The sequence below is a fragment of the Arvicola amphibius genome, chromosome 10, assembly GCF_903992535.2.
Source record: "Arvicola amphibius chromosome 10, mArvAmp1.2, whole genome shotgun sequence".
Taxonomy (NCBI): Eukaryota; Metazoa; Chordata; class Mammalia; order Rodentia; family Cricetidae; genus Arvicola; species Arvicola amphibius.
The window spans coordinates 77,125,159-77,143,869 of NC_052056.1; the positions used below are offsets into that span (position 1 = coordinate 77,125,159).

Here is an 18,711-nt window from a genome sequence, read left to right on the forward strand (position 1 = left end):
TTATTATGTATACAGCATTCTGCCTGCATGTGTGCCTGCACACCAGAAGAGGGCACCAGATTTTATCATAGATGGTTGTGAGCCACTATATTGTTGCTGGGAATTGAACTCAGAACCTTTGGAAGAGCAGGCAATGCTCTTAACCACTGAGCCATCTCTCCAGCCCCCCCCCTTTTTTTTTTTTTTTTTTTTTTTTTGACAATATTTTTCTGTAGCTTTGGTGCCTGTCCTGGAACTAGCTCTTATAGACCAGACTGGCCTTGAACTCACAGAGATTTGCCCGAGTGCTTGGATTAAAGGCGTGTGCCATCACCTACTGGCTTCAAAGCAAATTCTTGATCACTGGATATCAATTCTAAATTTATATGGTGTTTATTATTTCTAGGTACTATTTTTGAATTCTAAGTTTAATTGTTCTGCTAGGAAAATAATGTTATATATTTGAATATTCATCTAAAAACCTTTAGCCTGTACATCCTAGAAATTATACACATTATTATTTATTTTGTTTTATACAGTCTTCCTGTATATCCCTGGCTTTATTTGTTAGTAAAGACTTGCCGAGAACTAGCTATGTAGACCAGGCTAGCCTTGAACATGGTAATATCCTCCTGCCACTGTTTCTCCATTGCTGGGATTTCAGGCATGCTCATGTACCCTTTTGTATTTTTTTTATTGAAAGGCCTTGCTGACTGATCTAGGTTGCAGTCTATCACGGCCTGGCAACTTTTCCAAAAGTTCAGCAACAAGGGAAACTCCCTCTTACCCCAGCAAAACTTCCTGTTTCTACCTGCCCTTATCTAGAGAACGTCCCTGGGCCTGGAAGACAGACTTATCTGTCTCTAAGTCAGAAGCCTGGTTCATCTTTAACTTGACCCTGGGCACAGATTCCTGCTAGAAGACTTGTGCTAGGGGCTTTGCTATAGGACCTTACTGCTACTTACAGAGCCATGCCGCTTACTGCAAATTAGGGTTTGTCCCTAGGCTCCCCAGTCCTATATATTATATATATTCCTTATACTCTGGAATAAAGTTGAGCTGATTCACTGAAGTCAGATTCCCAGAGAGTTGTCTCTGTCACACCCGCAGCTGTCCTAACCCCATTCCTCGCCTCTGCTCCCTCCACTCTCTTGGACCAATGCAACCAGTGATCCTGAGGTGAAAGCAGAGCCACATTTTTCACTGAGTATTTGACTTTCCTCACAGTATTTGTCCCTGAACTCTGGGCCTTGCACATGCCAGGCAAGCATTGTACATTCAACTGCACCCTCGGCCATTCTAGTTTTCTATTTGCCAACTTGTATTAAATGTAAAATGAGTAATAGAGGGCAGAAAAGAATTTCTAAACTACTGCTATTCAAATATATATTTCTTTGATATATGCGTTGCTTGATAGATTCACGTAAATCTCAAACAGACACCTGACTTTTCTAAGATGGAAAGGAAGAAATAAGTACAAACTACTTTTTATGCAGTTGGGTTCTACATAAGGGTTGACCAGGGGTCAGACAGCACATTACAACTTAGTTGTACTGCCAGTTCCACCTACGGACTCTTGAACACAGGTGGAACCCAGCATTTTTATTAGACCCCAAGAAGGCCAAGGATCTGTGTCTTTATCTTGGCTCACTACCTGTTTATATTGCTTGGCTCTGTCCAGGATGCATTGGCTGCCTTTATGTCTCTACTGAGCTATCATTGAAACAGTTGTGTCCAGAGTAGTGGAGGTGGTTTATTCACTGTGTATTATAAAGCCCCCACATTTTGTAGGGATGAGCCTAGGCTCCACTTCAGAGGGCAGTGCAATACAGTCCTTCTGCTTATGATCCCAGACACATGTTCTAGCCACTGCCTTTTATCATTTACAGATTTTTTTTCCTTTTTGCTTATAAATTTGCTTTTAGACCAAGCTTAGAATAATAACTGTTTCTATTTCATTGGGCATCAAATGGAGATGCTTGGAAGCTGGGGACCACACTTGGGTGCTGGTTCACATCTGTAATCCCAGCACTTGGGAGGCAGAGGCAAGCGAATCTCTCTCTCTCTTAGTTCAAGCCCAGCCTGTTTTCACAGCATTCCAGGCTATCCAGAAAAGAGAAGAGAAGAGGAAAGGAAGGGAGGGGAGGAGAGGGGAGGGGAGGGGAGGAGAGGAGAGGAGAGGAGAGGAGAGGAGAGGAGAGGAGAGGAGAGGAGAGGAGAGGAGAGGGAAGAGGATGAGGAATAAGAAAAGTATCAGAAACAGGGCTGTGAGTGTCACTGTGATCCCAAGAATCTCGTTTTAGGATCCATGCATGGGTGACTTTGGGTGATCTGTACCCGCTATTGAAGGCAGACTTGAGTACTTTCTTGTGCATACCTTCTGGAGAGGCTCTTCTAAGGCCTGTCCCTCAGAGAAGTCACTAGGCTGCACATTACACACCGCAGGGCATTCTTGAGCTCCTGTGGACAGACTGTGACATCTTCTGAACTGTGATATATAGAAATGGGAAGGGTGGTGCCATGTGATCTTCTGCTTTACATTATGCTGGATCTGGGATTCTTGTATTTGGATAGCTTACTTTATGTGAAGAAGCCTACTAGCCACTCATTAAATACAGTTTCTGTTTGTTTGTTTTTAGCACAAAGACTGTGTTGTTCCTTATCTTCTCCGACTTCTCAGAGGTCTTCCAAAAGTGTATTGGGTGGAAGAAAGCACAGCTCGGAAAGGCAGAGGTAATTTTGCATGTTTATTCTGAATACAAAGAAAAAAATATGGAAATTAGGTAGCTTCTGGCTGGTCCCACCAGAAGTGGGACAACTTAACTGCCTGGAGTGATATGGCTGACCTAACTCACTGCTATCCAGAATCCATGGGTGAAGGGGAAGGATGCTCAGCCTGCATCTTTCCATTGTACTCTTCTAGGAATGAGCAAGTTCTTTTGAGACTTTCAGAAACGTTCGTTTTTGTATGGCCTTGGCTACAGTTGGGTCATCTGCTGTCCACTGTCCTTCCCCAAACCAACCATTTGCCTTTGAGTTAATAGATAACTCAAAGATAACTCAATCTTTCACTCCTGGAGAAAGATTGGTTCTCCACATTATGGTTCTGTTGTTCCAAAGGGTGAAATGGACATTGGGGGACACAACCATAATTGTTCACTAGAAATAGTTTTATTGTTTTTGGTGCTGTTAAGTTTCAGTTAAACTCCTACTTTAAAACTTGCTGGGCATGATGGTGCACAACTATTCCCAGTAGAGGTGGAGGCAGACAGAGCTCTGAGATCAAGGGCGGCCTGGTCTACAGAGCTAATTCTAGGACAGCCAAGACTACAGAGCAAAAACCTTGCAAAAAAAAAAAAAAAAAAAAAAAAAAAAAAAAAAAAAAAAAAAACGAGGGGGGGAGTGAGAGAGAGAGAGAGAAATGGAATGAATTCAAATGCATTTCTTTTTAACTGGTATTTTGGAATTTGGGGGTTAAAGGGTGTCAAACGGAACATCACAGCCTTTGTCCCACATTTTCTCCGCTGCCCTCCTTTACCTTCCTTCCTTTCTTCTTTGTAAGAAGGTTATAGATTCGCTATGTACCAAGTCTGTGTACTCATACCCTGAGGCTCCCAAACCAACTTGGAACACCTTCAATGTTTTAGGATTCCTGATCCATAAAACTGAAGTTTCTTTGGAATCTGTCTCTGTAGTACTTCCTATAAAACCTTTGGATGTATCATGGGGTTGTTGTCTGTAACGAAGACACTGTTTTTTTCTCAATAGGTGATGCTGCCTTAACTTGTTAAGGGCTCACTCTGCTAAAGACAATTTGCTGTTGTCACAAACACCCTGATTGTGCCTGAATACCTCTTGATCTATGTATTTTCAGCCTTTTTAGTTACCCACCATGTCTAGAACTGACTCTTCAAATTATGGATGTTTCCATGATTCAAAGGACTGTAATTAATACAAGTCTGTATCTATAACTGTTACCTAATGACATAAGCTATTGATGTTCATTTCTTTAAATATATATATATATATATATATATATAAAATATGGATTGTGTGTGTGTGTGTGTGTGTCTGTGTGTGTGTAGGTATGTACATGTAAGTGCAGTGCTCACAGTCCACAAGAGAGTGTCAGATCTCCTAAAGCTGTTATGAACTTGGTCAGTGAACAAACTTTTGAGTCCTCTACAAAAGCAGGATGCACTCATCTCTCTAGCCTGTTTCTTTGAGACCTAACAAGCATCATCATCATCATCATCTCCTCCTTCCCCCTCCTTTTCCTCTTCCTCCTCCACCTCCTGAAGTCCTAGGGAAACTGTACTAATGTGCACAGAAGATATACACATAAATTTGGGATAATAAATAAATTTTTAAAACAAAGATCACTTTTCTATACACAGATGCATGTTAGAATGAAAGTTTTGACTTGTTTGAAATACTGTTAAAATATATAAATTTATAGAATTTATATGTGATCTGGGGACTGAACCCAGAGCCTCATGCTTGCTAAATATGTTCTTCACCAAGTTTGTGTGAGGATGTGTATGAGGGACTAGGGGTATGTGTGTAGGGTGTGTGGGGGTCAGGGGTGAGTTTGTGGGTGTGGGCATATGTGGGGTGAGGGTATGTGTGTAATGTTTATGTGAGGGGGGTGGGTGTGTATGTGGGGTTGGGATGTGTGTATCCATGTCCTCCCATGCACATAAGCAAGGTGCTCATAGTATCCAAAAATGTCAGGTTCTACTGGAGCTGGAGTTATAAACCACCTGACATGCATGCTGGAAACCAAACTGAGGTCTCCTGCAAAAGTAGTATGTGCTCTTAACCTGAAAACCACCTCTCCAGCCATCCCCCCCAATATTTTTTTACATTTTAAGTAATTTGACCTTTTTTTTTTTTTTAATTTTGTTTTAGGCAGTTTTTTTCTTTTTACTTTTTTTTCTTTTTTTCTTTGAGACAGGTCTCTCTGTGTAGCTCTGGCTGGTATGGAACTCACTATATAGACAAGGCTGTCCCATAATTTACAGAGATCCACTTGAGATAGGTGTTTTTAAAAAATATTTTTAATTAATAATTTATTTATTTTAAGTATATGAATGTTTTGTCTGCATTTATGTCTGTATATCACATGTGTGTCTTGTACCCAAAGAGGCCAGAAGAGGGCATCAGATCTCCTTGGACTGGAGTTACAGATGGTTGTGAGCTGCCCTATGGGTCTGGGAATCTGCTTTAAATCCCCTGCTAGAGCAGTACTTGTCTTAATCATTTCCCTATCCTCTTGGGATAAGGTCTTATATAACCCAGTCTGGCCTCACACTTGATAAATGAGGTTGTCCTTGAACTTCTGATCCTCCCACCTCTACCTCTAGTGCAGGGATTTCAGGCATGTACCTGAAATTATATTGTGTTGAAGACTAAACCTAGGGCCTCATATTTGCTAAACAATACTCTACTATCTGATCTATAAATTACCATTTGTATATGTGTGTGTGTCTGTCTGTCTCTGTCTGTCTGTCTGTCTGTCTGTCTGTCTGTCTGTCTGTGTGTTGATAGGAGTGCTCTCACCATCCTGGAACTCAACAAGTAGACTAGGTTAGCTGGCTTGCAAGCCCCAGGGATCCTTCCATTTCTTGTCTCTGCCTAGCTGGCACTGGGATTGCAAGTGTGTGCTGGCATGCCTGGCTTTTCATGTGGTTGCTAGGGATCAAATTTAGGTCCTCATGCTTGGCATAATACTTACTGACCCATGCCCCAAGCTGCTTCCCTTCTTTTTTGAAAAGCGGTATAACTTACACTGCTAAAATCTAGAGTAGTAGTTCCCAAATTGGGCAATCTAAATTATGAAAAACCCCAAAGTGATTTTGATGCACACATATGTTTCAGAGCTACCTAGGTATCATTTTAAAATTCTAATAGAATTCTAATACTTTTCTGCTGTATACTGAGAATATCCATGAAAAGTGGGTATAGGTGGAGGCCACTCATTCATTCCTGACCACTCAGACCCAAAATAGTCACGCAGAAACTATATTAATTACAACACTGCTTGGCCTATTAGCTCAGGCTTCTTATTAACTTTTTTTTTGGTTTTTCAAGACAGGGTTTCTCTGTAGCTTTGGAGCCTGTCCTGGAACTAGCTCTTGTAGACCAGGCTGGTCTCAAACTCAAACTCACAGAGATCCGCCTGCCTCTGCCTCCCGAGTGCTGGGATTAAAGGCGTGTGCCACCACCGCCTGGCTCTAACTCTTATATCTTGAATTAACCCATTTCTATTATTTTGTATTTTACCACAAGGCTTGTGGTTTACTGGTAAGGTTTCCAGATATCTGTCTCTTTCAACAGCTAAATGGCATCTCTTTGACTCTGCCCTCTCTCTCTCTCTCTCTCTCTCTCTCTCTCTCTCTCTCTCTCTCTCTCTCTCTCTCTCTCTCTCTCTCTGTTCGGATTTTCTGTGTGGCTTTACTCTGTTAAGCCATTGGCTGAAAGTAGCTTCTTAATTAACCAATGGCAATAAAACATATTCATAGCATACAGAGGGGAATTCTACATCAAGTGGGTACTCTGGTTGGTTGGTTGGTTTTGGTAGGGTTTCTCTGTGTAACCTTGGCTGTCCTAGAACTCGATCTTGTAGACCAGACTGACTTCTAACTCAGAGATCCACCTGCTTCTGCCTCCCAAATGCTGGGATTAAAGGTGTGTGCCATCACCGCCTTGCTTAGAAAAAGTGGGTACTCTTGTGTCTTTGATTCAGTATTAAGATTGATTACATGGTTCATGATAGCACATGATTGGAACAATGGCCATAGTTCTTACATTTGAATGTACACTCAACAAAAAAAAAGCTACATACTTGTAGCTTTTGGTGTTTTAGGTGGGGTACTCTTTCCAGCCATTATTACTTTGCAGAATTTCCCTACTGTTGGGCTTAGTTTGAGAAGGACTTAAAGGTTTATGGACATGGCCTAGGGTATAATCAGGAGAGCAGCTCCCAACTCTGAAACTCTTGGCACAGTCTCCAGCCCAGTATGCACGTATGCCTGTGACTGTTTCATTCTGTTAGAGTGATATTAATATGTACTTGGTGGCTAATGCTCATGTACCATTACTTCCTTTAGATTTATCTCTTGGGTTGGATATATAGCTCACTTGTTAGAATGCTTGTCTCCAACATGCTTGAGGCATGTTTCATTTCCAGCACCACATGAACGAGGCATAGAACTAATAATCTATTACCAATAATCAATCCTATTACCAAATTTGTAGTCCCAACATTTAGGAGATAGAGGCAGGAAGACCGTAAATTCAAGGTTGGGCCAGGGAGGTGGGCACACAAGCCTAATGTCCTGAGTTCAGACCATAGCATCAATGTAAAAGCTGGATTTTGGTCAGTCAGGTCCGAGAGATCTATTTCAGCACTCCTATAGCAAGGCAGGAGTTGGAGACAGGGAAGTCCCATGGAAGCTTGCAGGCAAGCTCAGTGGAAATACACAGTACAACACTAACAAAAAGGAACATGAACAAAATGAAAGGTAAGGACCAACCCACACCTGAGACTACCTTCTAATCTCCACAAGAATGCTGCAGCTGTGCATCCTCACACACAAAACAAAAGAAGGGTTCAGGTTCATATTCAGTTACCAGGAGTTCAGTCCCTGGGACTCACATGATGGAAGGAAAAAAAATTGATCTTACAAGTTTTCCTTTCTCTGACCTCTACATACATGTGTCACACATGCAGTATAATTAAAAACAACTAAAAATTACTACAGAAGTCTATGATAAGCAGATAGAACAGAAGTCCAGCAAAGCAGACCCTTGTCTTCTTTGAGCTCTTTTGTTGTTGTTGTATGTTTGTTTCTTGAGGTGGGGTCTCATATATGAGAATAACTTTGAGCTTCTGATTTTCCTGTCTACTGCCTAAGTGTTGGGATTACAGGCTTGAGCTGCCACATCTGCTTTCTTTCCTCATTTAAGCTGGTCCTTTGGCAGGCTGTGTGAGAAAAGGGGCACGCTGAGCCAGCTGTGTCTGGTGCTTTATCTCATTCGAACCTCCTGTCTTCCAGGTCAACTCCCAGTTGCAGAGAGCTTCAGCTTCTGCCTGGTCACTTTGCTGTCCGATGTGGCTTACAGGGACCCCTCCCTGAGGGATGAGGTAAGCATCTGATGACTGTGGTGCCTGGATGCTAATCAAAAAGAACCCCAGAATGATGGAAAGGGGTGTGAAGCATGATTGGGTTGTGTTTGTTTTATTTGGTACTGTTTGTGTGTGTATGCATATGTCTTGTTACATATGTGTACATACGCAGGACAGAGGAGGATTTTGGGTGTTTTACTCTTGAGCTCTTCACTCTTGTGTATAAAATCCCTAATCTGTCTGACTGTCTGTCTGTCTGTCTGTCTACACAGTACTCCCAGCTTTTTTATGTGGGTCCTGGCAATTTCAACTCATATCTTACTGCTTTTATAGCATGCACCTTTGCCCACTCTACCATCTCCCGAGCCCCTTTATTTGATGCTATAATCATAGTTCTTTTCAACTGTGATATTCTGGGCATTTTTCAGGATCTCATGAGTCTGGTCTTATTCAGTATACCGTGTGTGCGGTGGGCAGAAAACGGAGGGCAGAGGTGGCTCACTTTCCTCCTCGAGGTTCTTGATTGAAGTTGCTTGTAGAAGATAATTTTTCCTTTTTTGTTTGTATGTATGTGTGGTGTGGTGTACATGCATGCACAGGCACCTGTGTGCACCTTGCATGTGGAGGCCTGAGGCTGGTGTTGAGAATCATCCTCCATTACTCCCCTCACCTTTTTTTTATTTGTTGATTATGTTTTTTGAGACAGGGTTTCTCTGTGTAGCCCAGGATGTCCTGGAATTCACTCTGTAGACTAGGCTGGCCTCACCTCTGCCTCCTGGGTGCTGGGATTAAAGACATGCACCACCACTGCCAAGCTCAACCTTGTTCTTAATCAGACTTATTATTTAGAAAATCAGTTTTTAAAACCTAGAAACCAGAAGCTTTTTTTAAAAAAAAAAAAAACTTGTAATTTCAGAAATTGGGGGACAGAGAACAATATTGTGAGAGAATTTTTCTGCTTATATAGATCAAATAAAAATGCAACAGATTTTTTTATGTATTTCTTCCTAGAAATACCCTGATGGATTAACCAGCACCAAAGGTCCATAGGAGTCATGCCACCATAAAATTCACTTTGCCTCTGCTGACCATTACAACTCAGGACAAATAGACATTGCTTTGTCTATAGTGCCTATGATGATTTGAGTGAGAATGGTCCCCATAAGCTCATATATTTGAATTCTTAGTCATCAGGGAATGGCACTATTTAAGAAGGATTAGGAAATGTGGCTTTGTTGGAAGAAGTACGTCACCGGGAGCAAACTTTCAGACTTCAAAAGCCCATGCCAGGCCCAGTCCCTCTCTCTTTGCTTATGGATGAGGAGCTGTTAGCTACTTCTCCAGCACCATGTGTGTCATGCCTGCTGCCTGCCTTGACGATAATGGACTGAGCCTCTGAATCTGCAAACCAGCCCATTTAAATGCTTTTCTCACAAGAGTTGCTGTGGCCATGGTGTGTCTTCACAGCAGTAGAACTCATTCCATGCCCACGGTACTAGCTGTGATCATCCTGCCTTTAGTGACTCGGTGGCCCTCTCACAGTTTGTCTCTTAAAGACTTATAAGGCTCAGTGAAGGGTGTGTCTTCTGGGCCTTCCCAGTGTGGAGGATTAGGTTTTACACAGTGCACCCACTTTAGGATTGCAATTTCCCTGAGCCGTAACATCTCCAACTCCTTTTCAGTAGGCTCTCTTTTGACAAATGTTTCCAATAACCATTCAAGCAAACTTTTGATTCCTTTTTTTAGCATTCCTTCCATATTAAACCTAGACTCTCCACTCAGAGGATCCATATAAATAAACTCAGCCTGGTCCAGTTTTATGTTCCTTCCACCATTATCCCACACCCTTGTGATCCATTCCCACACATAATCCCTATTAAAGAAGGGGAAAGACAGGGAATAGAGCATAGTAAAGGAGAGTTAGAAAATAGGGAGAGAGTGGGTATATTCACCCAGGACTCCCTAAGAGAATGGAAAGTAACAGGGAATAGAGAATGGAGAAAGCATAATGAGAATAGCAGGATTATAAGAAAGATCAGTAGGTGTGGGGAGAGAAGCTCTTGAGCTGTCGGGAATTTCCAGTAGAAGAGGAGGTGAGAAGGATACTCGCATGGACTTTGACATGTATAACAGGTACTTGTGATACTGAGGGAATCTGGAGGCCAGCATGAACTTTGATATGCTGATAGGCACCAAAGGTAGCCATATGTCCTTCTGCTAGAGGTAAAGGAAATGACTCCTTTTGACAGATGGGAACCAGTTTCACAAGTTCTTAAGAAATGCTAGCTTTTATCTAACCTCCAGAAATCCTCCTACAGTCCAATTTATGCTCATTTCTGGATATTTGAACTGGCTGTTGGACTACCTGAGACCTGATTTTCCCCAGACTTCTGCTTAATGAATGAGCAAGCTCATTAAGCTCTGTAGTGGTAGTACACCACACTTCTCTGCTTCACTTTATCTCCCCCAAGTCTGGTCATAGTGCTAGAGCTGGACTCTGAGGGACATCAGAATTGTCTTTGCTGGCCTTTCCTTCAGAGAAAGTCACTGCTGGTTTATCAGACAGTGAAGGATTAATTTCCTCAGTCAAAGGTGGAAAAGGCAGTATTTCAGGGGGTGGGGTGGGAGTACATCTTCTGAGGGTGGGGAGACTGCTTCCTCAGATGAGATAAACCCTTGAGAGTCTGAGGGTTCAAGTTCTCAGCTTCAATAGGGTCTTCCCACACATCTCTATCCTCTACCAATTAATGCCCTTACTTTACCTGCCAGTACCTTCTAAGGCTGGTACTTTAATTTAGCTGTAATTATGCCAACCTTATAATGAGGGCTTCAGATTGAATTTCCACAGAGCAACTTGAGCTCTGTGGCTGCTGGAGAGAAGATTCTCTTCTAGGGCTCACTTGGAGACCTATAGACTGTTTACATGTGCCTGGAGCTGGCCAGTTTATCACTAGTTCATTGTTGCCCTTCACGATTTGGAGTGCTAGAAACTGGTTCATTTTACCTCAAAGCTCATTCTTTTCTTTAAAAAAAAATATGGAATGCTTCACAAATTTGTGTGTCATAGGGCCATGCTAATCCTCTCTGTATTCTAGTTTTAGTATATATGCTGCCAAAGCGAGCATGAAGCTCGTTCTTTCCCTTTGCCAAAGCAGAGATGGTAGCAACCATTGGTATCATCATTTTCTGTAGTGTGGAGCTGTGGGCAGTGTTCCTGCCCAGCTCTCGGCTGCCTGGCTAGCTTATGCCCCAAAATAACAACACACAAACTGTATTCATTTAAACACTGCCTGGCCCATTAGTTCCAGCCTCTTATTGTCTAATTCTCACATCTTGATTAACCCATTTCTAATAATCTGTGTAGCACCACGAAGTGGTGTCTTACCCGGAAAGATTCAGCGTGTCTGACTTGGTGGCTGGCTTCATGGCAACTGACCCAGAGAGGAGAGGCATGGCGGTCTGACTAACTTCCCAGCATTCTGTTCTGTCTACTCCACCCACCTAAATCCTGCCCTATCAAAAAGCCAAGGCAGTTTCTTTATTAACCAATGAGAGTCCTCCATCAATTTTCCTTACTTTTCACAAACTCTCACAAGTCTTATACACAGAGTCACCAAGTTCATTGCCTCTCACAGTTGGTGAATCAGGATTATCAGATGCATTTGTCTCCTTCAGTTTGTAATATACTTCACATGATGGCTTTCAATACTCTAAGCTTCTAGGAAAGACTTCAGTAACTGTTAAGTGTCAGCAAATAGGAAAGCCTATTCCAGATACTTAAAAAATCCACCCTATACTTCTGTTGTCCTAGAACCACTTTTGGTACCAAAGTCTGTATTAGTTAGGAGTCTCTAAAGAAGAGAGGTGAGGGCTGGGGAGATGGCTCAGAGCCTAAGAGCACTGGCTGCTCTTCCAGAGGTCCTGAGTTCAATTCCCAGCAACCACGTAGTGGCTCACAACCATCTGTAATGAGATCTGGTGCCTTCTTCTGACATGAAAGTGTACGTGCAGGAGGAACATTGTATGCATAATAAATATTTTGAAAAAAGAAGAGAGGTGATAGAATGAACAGCTTTATGTGTGTATATGCATGTGTGTATATATATACACATATATATGAGATTATTAGAATGACTTACAGGCTGTGGTCCAGCTAGTCCAATAGTGGCTGTCACCAACAGAAGGTCCAAGAATCCCAAAGAAGCAGGCTATAATGCCCTGAAGGATGGACTTGCCAGAGAGTGAGCAAGGACAAGCAGGCAGACAAGAGCTTCCTGCTTTCATGTCCTTATATAGGCTGCCAGTAGAAGACGTGTCACAGAACAAAGGTGGATCTTCCTATTTCTAATGAGTTAATTATGAATACTCCCTCACAGGTGTATCCATTCAATTGGATTTTAGTGACAATCAAGAACAGCATTACAATGCTGGTTTTTTGGTTTTTGTTTTTTTTGGGTTTTTTTTGTTTTTTTTGGTTTTTTTTTTGTTTTTTTTTTGGCTGGTTGGTTGGGGTTTTGTTGTTGTTGTTGTTTTGATTTTTGCTTTTTTTAAAGCAGAGTCTCTCTAGGGTGCTCTGACTGGTCTGGAACTCACTGTGTAGACTGTATACTGGCCTTGAATTCACAGATAACTGCTAGCCTCTGCTTCCTGGGTGCTAAGATTAAAGATGTTAAACAATAAGGCTTTATCTATGAATAAAGTTTGCCAAAATAATGTGGCCAGCAATGAAATTGATGAAATTAGAAAAAAATACAGATTGAATGTCACTAGTAAAGAATCCAAAATCTGAAGCCAGGTGGTGCACGCTTTTAATCCCAGCACTTGGGAGGCAGAGGCAGGCAGATCTCTGAGTTGGAGGCCAGCCTGGTGTACAGATCAAGTTCCAAGACAGCCAGGGCTACACAGAGAAACCATGTCTCAAAACAAACAAAATAAAAAACAAAACAAAGAATCCAAAATCTGAAATTTTGATCACTAATGTCACTTCTCCAGTAGAAAATTCTGTGTCTCACTGCATGTGATGGGTTGCATTCAATGCAGACTCATTTAAAAAATTGAATAAAACTATGCTAGGCTGTGAGTATAAAGTGCATAAAACAAATGAATCAAACTGTCAGGCTATGTCTATAAAGTGTATAAAACAGAAACGATTCTCGTGCCCACTGGATTCATTTGCTTCTATTTTATGTGTATGAGTGTTTTACCTGGATCTATGTATGTCCATCACGCACCCCTGCCTGGTGCCATTGGAGGCCAGAAGAGGAGCTTGGATCCCCTAGAACTGGGGTTACATACAGTTGTGAACTGCCACGTAGGTGCTGGGAGCCAAACTGAACTCCTCTGCAAAATCAGAAAATGCTCTTAATAGCTGAGCCGTTTCTTACCCCACTATTTCAGTAGTATTATTAATATTAGGAAGATATAAGAACATTGACTACTTATGAACAAATCTTGTCACATCTGTTTCTTGCTTTTAGTTGTGTGGTTTTGCATCCCAGTCTAGTGAGCTACAAACAAAAAGTTAAAAACATAGCTTAAGAACAACGTGTAGAAAGAAAAGCAAAGGCCAGCATGTGTGAAGACAATTATTTAAATGTTTTATGTAGCCAACAATGTGAAGTGTTCACAAAAAAAAAAAACCTAAAAGCTAGTGGCTACCACAAAGAAGTGTAGACTCCCGCGAATGTGGATTAGTCTGGGTGAGTATTCATGTGTGTGTTCTGAGTCCCACACTTCATGGGAAATGTAAAGAAGTGAGTCTGTTGTACAGTGGTGAGCAGATGACATGGAGTCATGAAGAATTATGATCATGCAGAGTGAAGCTGAAAAGAACGAAGCCCTTTTAACTAGGAAAAGATGATTTGAAGACCTTTTTAGAGAAAGCGAAGGAATAATGGCCCAGAGCAGTGGGTACAAGTCCTAGGAAGACAGTGCTGGTCCAGGCTTAGAAGAAGCTTGTCTGTGAGGTTAGCAGCTAGCCCCTGGCACAGCTATTGTGGGGAAATGGATAGGGTTGGTCAAGATAATGTCTAACATGCCTTCAAATTTTGACTGAATTTTGTAATAATAGTTTTGTTAATGGGTTTGTTTTGTACCCTTGACTGTTACAGATTTTAGAGGCACTCTTGCAGGTTATGCATGTCCTTTTGGGAATGTGCCAGGCCTTGGAAATTCAAGAAAAAGGTATGATTAGAAATCCTCTAGACTATTTTATTTTCAATTTTTAAAATTTTATTATTTGAATCTGCGTATAATGTGGTGTGTGTGTGTGTGTGTGTGTGTGTGTGTGTGTGTGTGTACGTACTCAGGCTCAAAGGTGTGCATATGTGTGGTCAAAAGACAACTAACTTTTGGGAGTCAGTTCTCTCCTCTACCATGGGATCCAGGAGTGGAACTCAGTTCATGGGATTGCAAGGGTAGGACTTCTACCCACTGAGTCATCTCACTGGCCTCTCCTTTCCCTTCCCTTATTTGTTTTCTGTTTCTTTGTTTTGTTGGTTTATTCTTTGTATACACCTGATGAATAGAAACTTTTCCATTAGATTACATTTGTCTGCTAGTATACTGAGAGGCCACATGGGGTTACGAGCATAGTTCTGTATACAAATGCCAAGTATCCTTGACAAGTAACTTTATCCTTCTGAGTCTTCATTTTGCTCGATATAATATGGGGGTAGTTGACTTCTACAGGTCACTTTTCCCAGAGTGTAATAGGGCAACCAATGTAATCTGGAGTGGTCACATATCTAAGCATGACCCAACTATATTACTGATTGGGATGTACCATGGATCGATCAAGACCTCCCAAGGAAAGCAGATGTGATAGAGATACAATCTGACATTCCTGGTCATGACAGACTGAAAATGTCGTCAGTTAACCCTTGGATTAACCCTGGAACTATGGCTTGTTCTCAGCCTTCACAGTTGTCAGGAATACTTGGTAAAATGTTAGCTAGTGGTACAAGTTGTTGCAGTGTGGCTATCATAAGTAACTCTTGTGTTATAACTCTCACTTGATTTTCTAGAATACCTTTGCAAGTATGCAATCCCATGCCTGATAGGAATCTCCAGATCATTTGGACGGTACAGCAACTCAGAAGAATCTCTCCTCTCAAAGCTCTTTCCCAAAATCCCTCCTCATTCCCTGAGAATCCCAGAGGAGCTAGAAGGTGTCCGAAGGCGTTCCTTTAATGACTTCCGCTCCATCCTACCCAGCAATCTGCTAACTGTGTGTCAGGAGGGCACACTGAAGAGGAAGACCAGCAGTGTGTCCAGCATTTCTCAGGTGGGGCTGGGTGCCAGGGGAGTGCTCAGAGGGAAGAGCTTTAGTAAATGTTCATGCAAAGAAACACTTGTGTATAGTTTGAGGTTCTCATTAGAGTTCTCTTGTTATTTAAAAAAAAAGATTTACCCCTTTTTTTCTGTGTTCGAGACAGGATCTTTCTAGAACTCACTATGTGACCCAGATGGCTGAGAACTCGTGGCCCTCCCTCTTCACCCTCTTGAGTACTAGGATTACAGATGTGAGCCACCAAGCTTGCTAATCCCCTTTTTTGTTGTAGTTTTGTTTAGTTTTTGTGAGACAGGATTTTTTTGTGTGGCTTTGGAGCCTATCCCAGAACTTACTCTGTAGACCAGGCTGGCCTTGCACTCACTGAGATCCCTCTGCCTCTGCCTCCCCAGTGCTGGGAGTAAAGGAGTGTGCCACCACTACCCAGTCCCATTTTTAAGATTTGTTTAGGGACTTACCCTGCAGACTAGAATGGCCTCAACCACTGATCCTCCTGCCTCAGCCTCCTCAGTGCTAGGATTCCAAGGATGCACCAGCACACCTGGATTTTTAAAATTACATATTTATCGTTGTACCAGAGATTAATTCCTAAGGTTTTACACATGCAAGACAAGTTGGTTTTTTTGGTTTTTTTCCGATGGGCCACAAGAGGGCGCCAGACTCATGACACATGGCCATGAGTCACCCTGTGGCTGCCAGGAATCAAACTCGGGACCTCTGGATACATAGGCAGTGCTCTTAACCACTGAGCCATCTCTCAACTGGAAGACAAGTTGTTTTTTAAGAGGATCTTACTACATACATGCTGGCCTCAAACTCACATTTCTGACTATGCCTCCTTAGTGCTGAGAACAAAGGAGAGTGCTGCTGTGCCAGCCTCCTTTTTATGTTTGTCAGTGATTTCATAGTTGTGAAATGCTTTGTTGCCATACTCTGTTTCTGGTGGGGTTTTGTTTGTTTTGGTTTGTTTTATTTTTCAGACATTTAGCCCAAGCTTGCCTCAAAGTTGCTCTAGAGCTGAGAATGGCCTTGAACTTGATCCTCTTGTTTCTATCACCCTAGTGCCAGGATTACATATTGCCACCATATGTAGTACTAGGGATTTGTGTTAGGGTTCTCTAAAGGAACAGAACAGATAGAATGACTCTATGTTCATATATAGATGAATCTATGTTCATATTTATTAGAATAGCTTACAGGCTGTGGTCCAACTAGTGACTATTTACCAATAGAAGGTCCAAGAATCAAGTAGGTTTTCAGTCTATGAGGCTGGATGTCTCAGCTTGTCTTCAGTATACACCAGAACCCTAAAGAAGTAGGCTGTAATGCCAGTGAAGGAATAGCCTTGCTAGCAAGAGTGAGAACAGGCAGGCAAAGAAAGCAAGCCTCCTTCTACCATGTCCTCAAATAGGCTGCCACCAGAAAGTATGGCCCAGATTAAAGGTGAATCATCCCACCTCATAAGATCTGTATTAAAAGTGAGTCTTCCATTTCAAATGATTTAATTAAGAAATAAAAATCCCAATGGGTTAAGAGCACTGCCTTTAATCCCAGCACTCAGGAGGCAGAGGCAGGTAGATCTCTGAGTTCAAGGCCCACCTGATCTTCAAAGTTCTAGGACAGCCAAAGCTACACAGAGAAACTCTGTCTTAAAAACAAAACAAAACAAATCCCTTTCGAATGTATCCAACCTCTTGGGTTGTAGTTGATTCCAGATGTAGTTGAGTTGACAACCAAGAATAGTCACCAGAGAATTAAACCGAGGGCTTCCTATGTGGTAGACCAGTCGTTTGCCAACTAAACTACATCACCCTTCTCAGACTTTATTCTGAGGCAGTTGTTGCCTGTAAGAAGTATGTAATTGAAGGACTCCCAGCACCCACATTGTAGTGCACACCCATCTTTAACTCTAGTTCCTCTTCTAGCCTCTGGGGACACCAGGCACATATGTGGTACACAGATGGATATACATACAGACAAAATACTCATATGGAATAATGAAATAAAAAATGTAATAAAAATTAAGATTGAAATTAAAAATAGCATGTAATTGAGAGCTGGGGCAATGGCTGGTTTGTAAAGTGTGTGCTTTGCAAGCATTGGAACTGAGTTCAGTCCCCACAACTCAGGAAAAATGCTGAGTGTTTGCCGTGTGTCTTGTGAGCCTAGCATGGGGATCCCTGTGCTGGCTGGCTAGCCAGTCTAGCTTAATTGGTAAGCTTTAAGCCAGTGAAAGACCTTGTCTCAAAGAAAATGGATGTCTTTCCAGCAGATAGCCCAGGGTTGTTCTCCAACCTCCACATATACAAAAGTGCACTTGTATGAAACATACATGTACATGCACACACACACCAGCAAAAAATATATAATTGGGGCTCAAAAGTTAACAGTGTTTACTATTCTTGCGTATGACCTGGGTTCAGCTTCTAGCACCTACATCAGACGACTCACAACCCCTTAACTCTCAGTTTCTGGAATTCTGGCCTTTTCTTTTGGATTCCAAGAGCTCCTCTGCATGTGTGTTGCAACTAAACTCAGACGGACACTCACCTACACATAGAAATCATGAATAAAAATTTTAAAAATTGGCCAGGTGGTAGTGGCATGCACCTTTAATCCCAGTACTCAGCAGAGGCAGGTGGATCTCTGAGTTCAAGGCTAGCCCGGTCTATAAGAGCTAGTTCCAGGTCAGGCTCCAAAGCTACAGAGAAACCCTGTCTTGAAAACAAACAAAAGGTGTTATTTTTTTGAAAATAAGGAAGTGTATAATTGCAATGGTCTTAGTAGCACTTACCTGCAGTCCCAGTACCCAACAAGTTCAAGTAGAGAATCATGAGTTTGAGGCAGATTGGGCTACATAGCAAGATGCTACTTCATTTTTTAAGAAAATAGTATATCATTCTGAGGAATGAGTTTTTGCCTCATACATATAAGACCCTGCAGTTCTGTAAACACCATTTTCCTCAAAAACCCTACATGCATGGACGTGTGCATGTATGTATGTTTGCATGGAGTGTGACTCTTGGGAAAAAGAGAACACAAAACATTAAGAAAAATTCAGCTCAAGCTGGGTGTGGGGTGCACACCTTTAGTCCTAACACTCAGGAAGCAGAGGTCAGCCTGGTCTGCATAGCAAGCTCCAGTCTGACCATTGCAAGACTTTCTCCCCAAAAGAAGGTGGGAGGCAGATTCAACATAGTAAACAAATAAATATAAGATATATAGTTACTGGTGTTATAATATACAGCAAAAAGTGCTGTGACATCAGTAGACTTCAGCGAGGAGGTAAGGCTCTGACGTTGGACTTCAA

The 18,711-nt window shown here is 41.9% G+C and overlaps 1 protein-coding gene and 1 pseudogene across 1 annotated transcript in view; one reads left to right on the forward strand and one right to left on the reverse strand.

The window, feature by feature from the left end:
• The window catches only part of Pi4ka (phosphatidylinositol 4-kinase alpha), a 134,044-nt gene that overhangs the window by 23,995 nt on the left and 91,338 nt on the right, over positions 1-18,711 (forward strand). The window contains exons 3-6 of the mRNA XM_038345205.1: positions 2,619-2,712; positions 8,040-8,128; positions 14,221-14,293; positions 15,136-15,395. Coding sequence (XP_038201133.1) covers positions 2,619-2,712; positions 8,040-8,128; positions 14,221-14,293; positions 15,136-15,395 — 516 coding nt within the window. The remainder of the gene's footprint in view (positions 1-2,618; positions 2,713-8,039; positions 8,129-14,220; positions 14,294-15,135; positions 15,396-18,711) is intronic.
• LOC119825791 lies at positions 11,141-11,235 on the reverse strand (annotated as a pseudogene).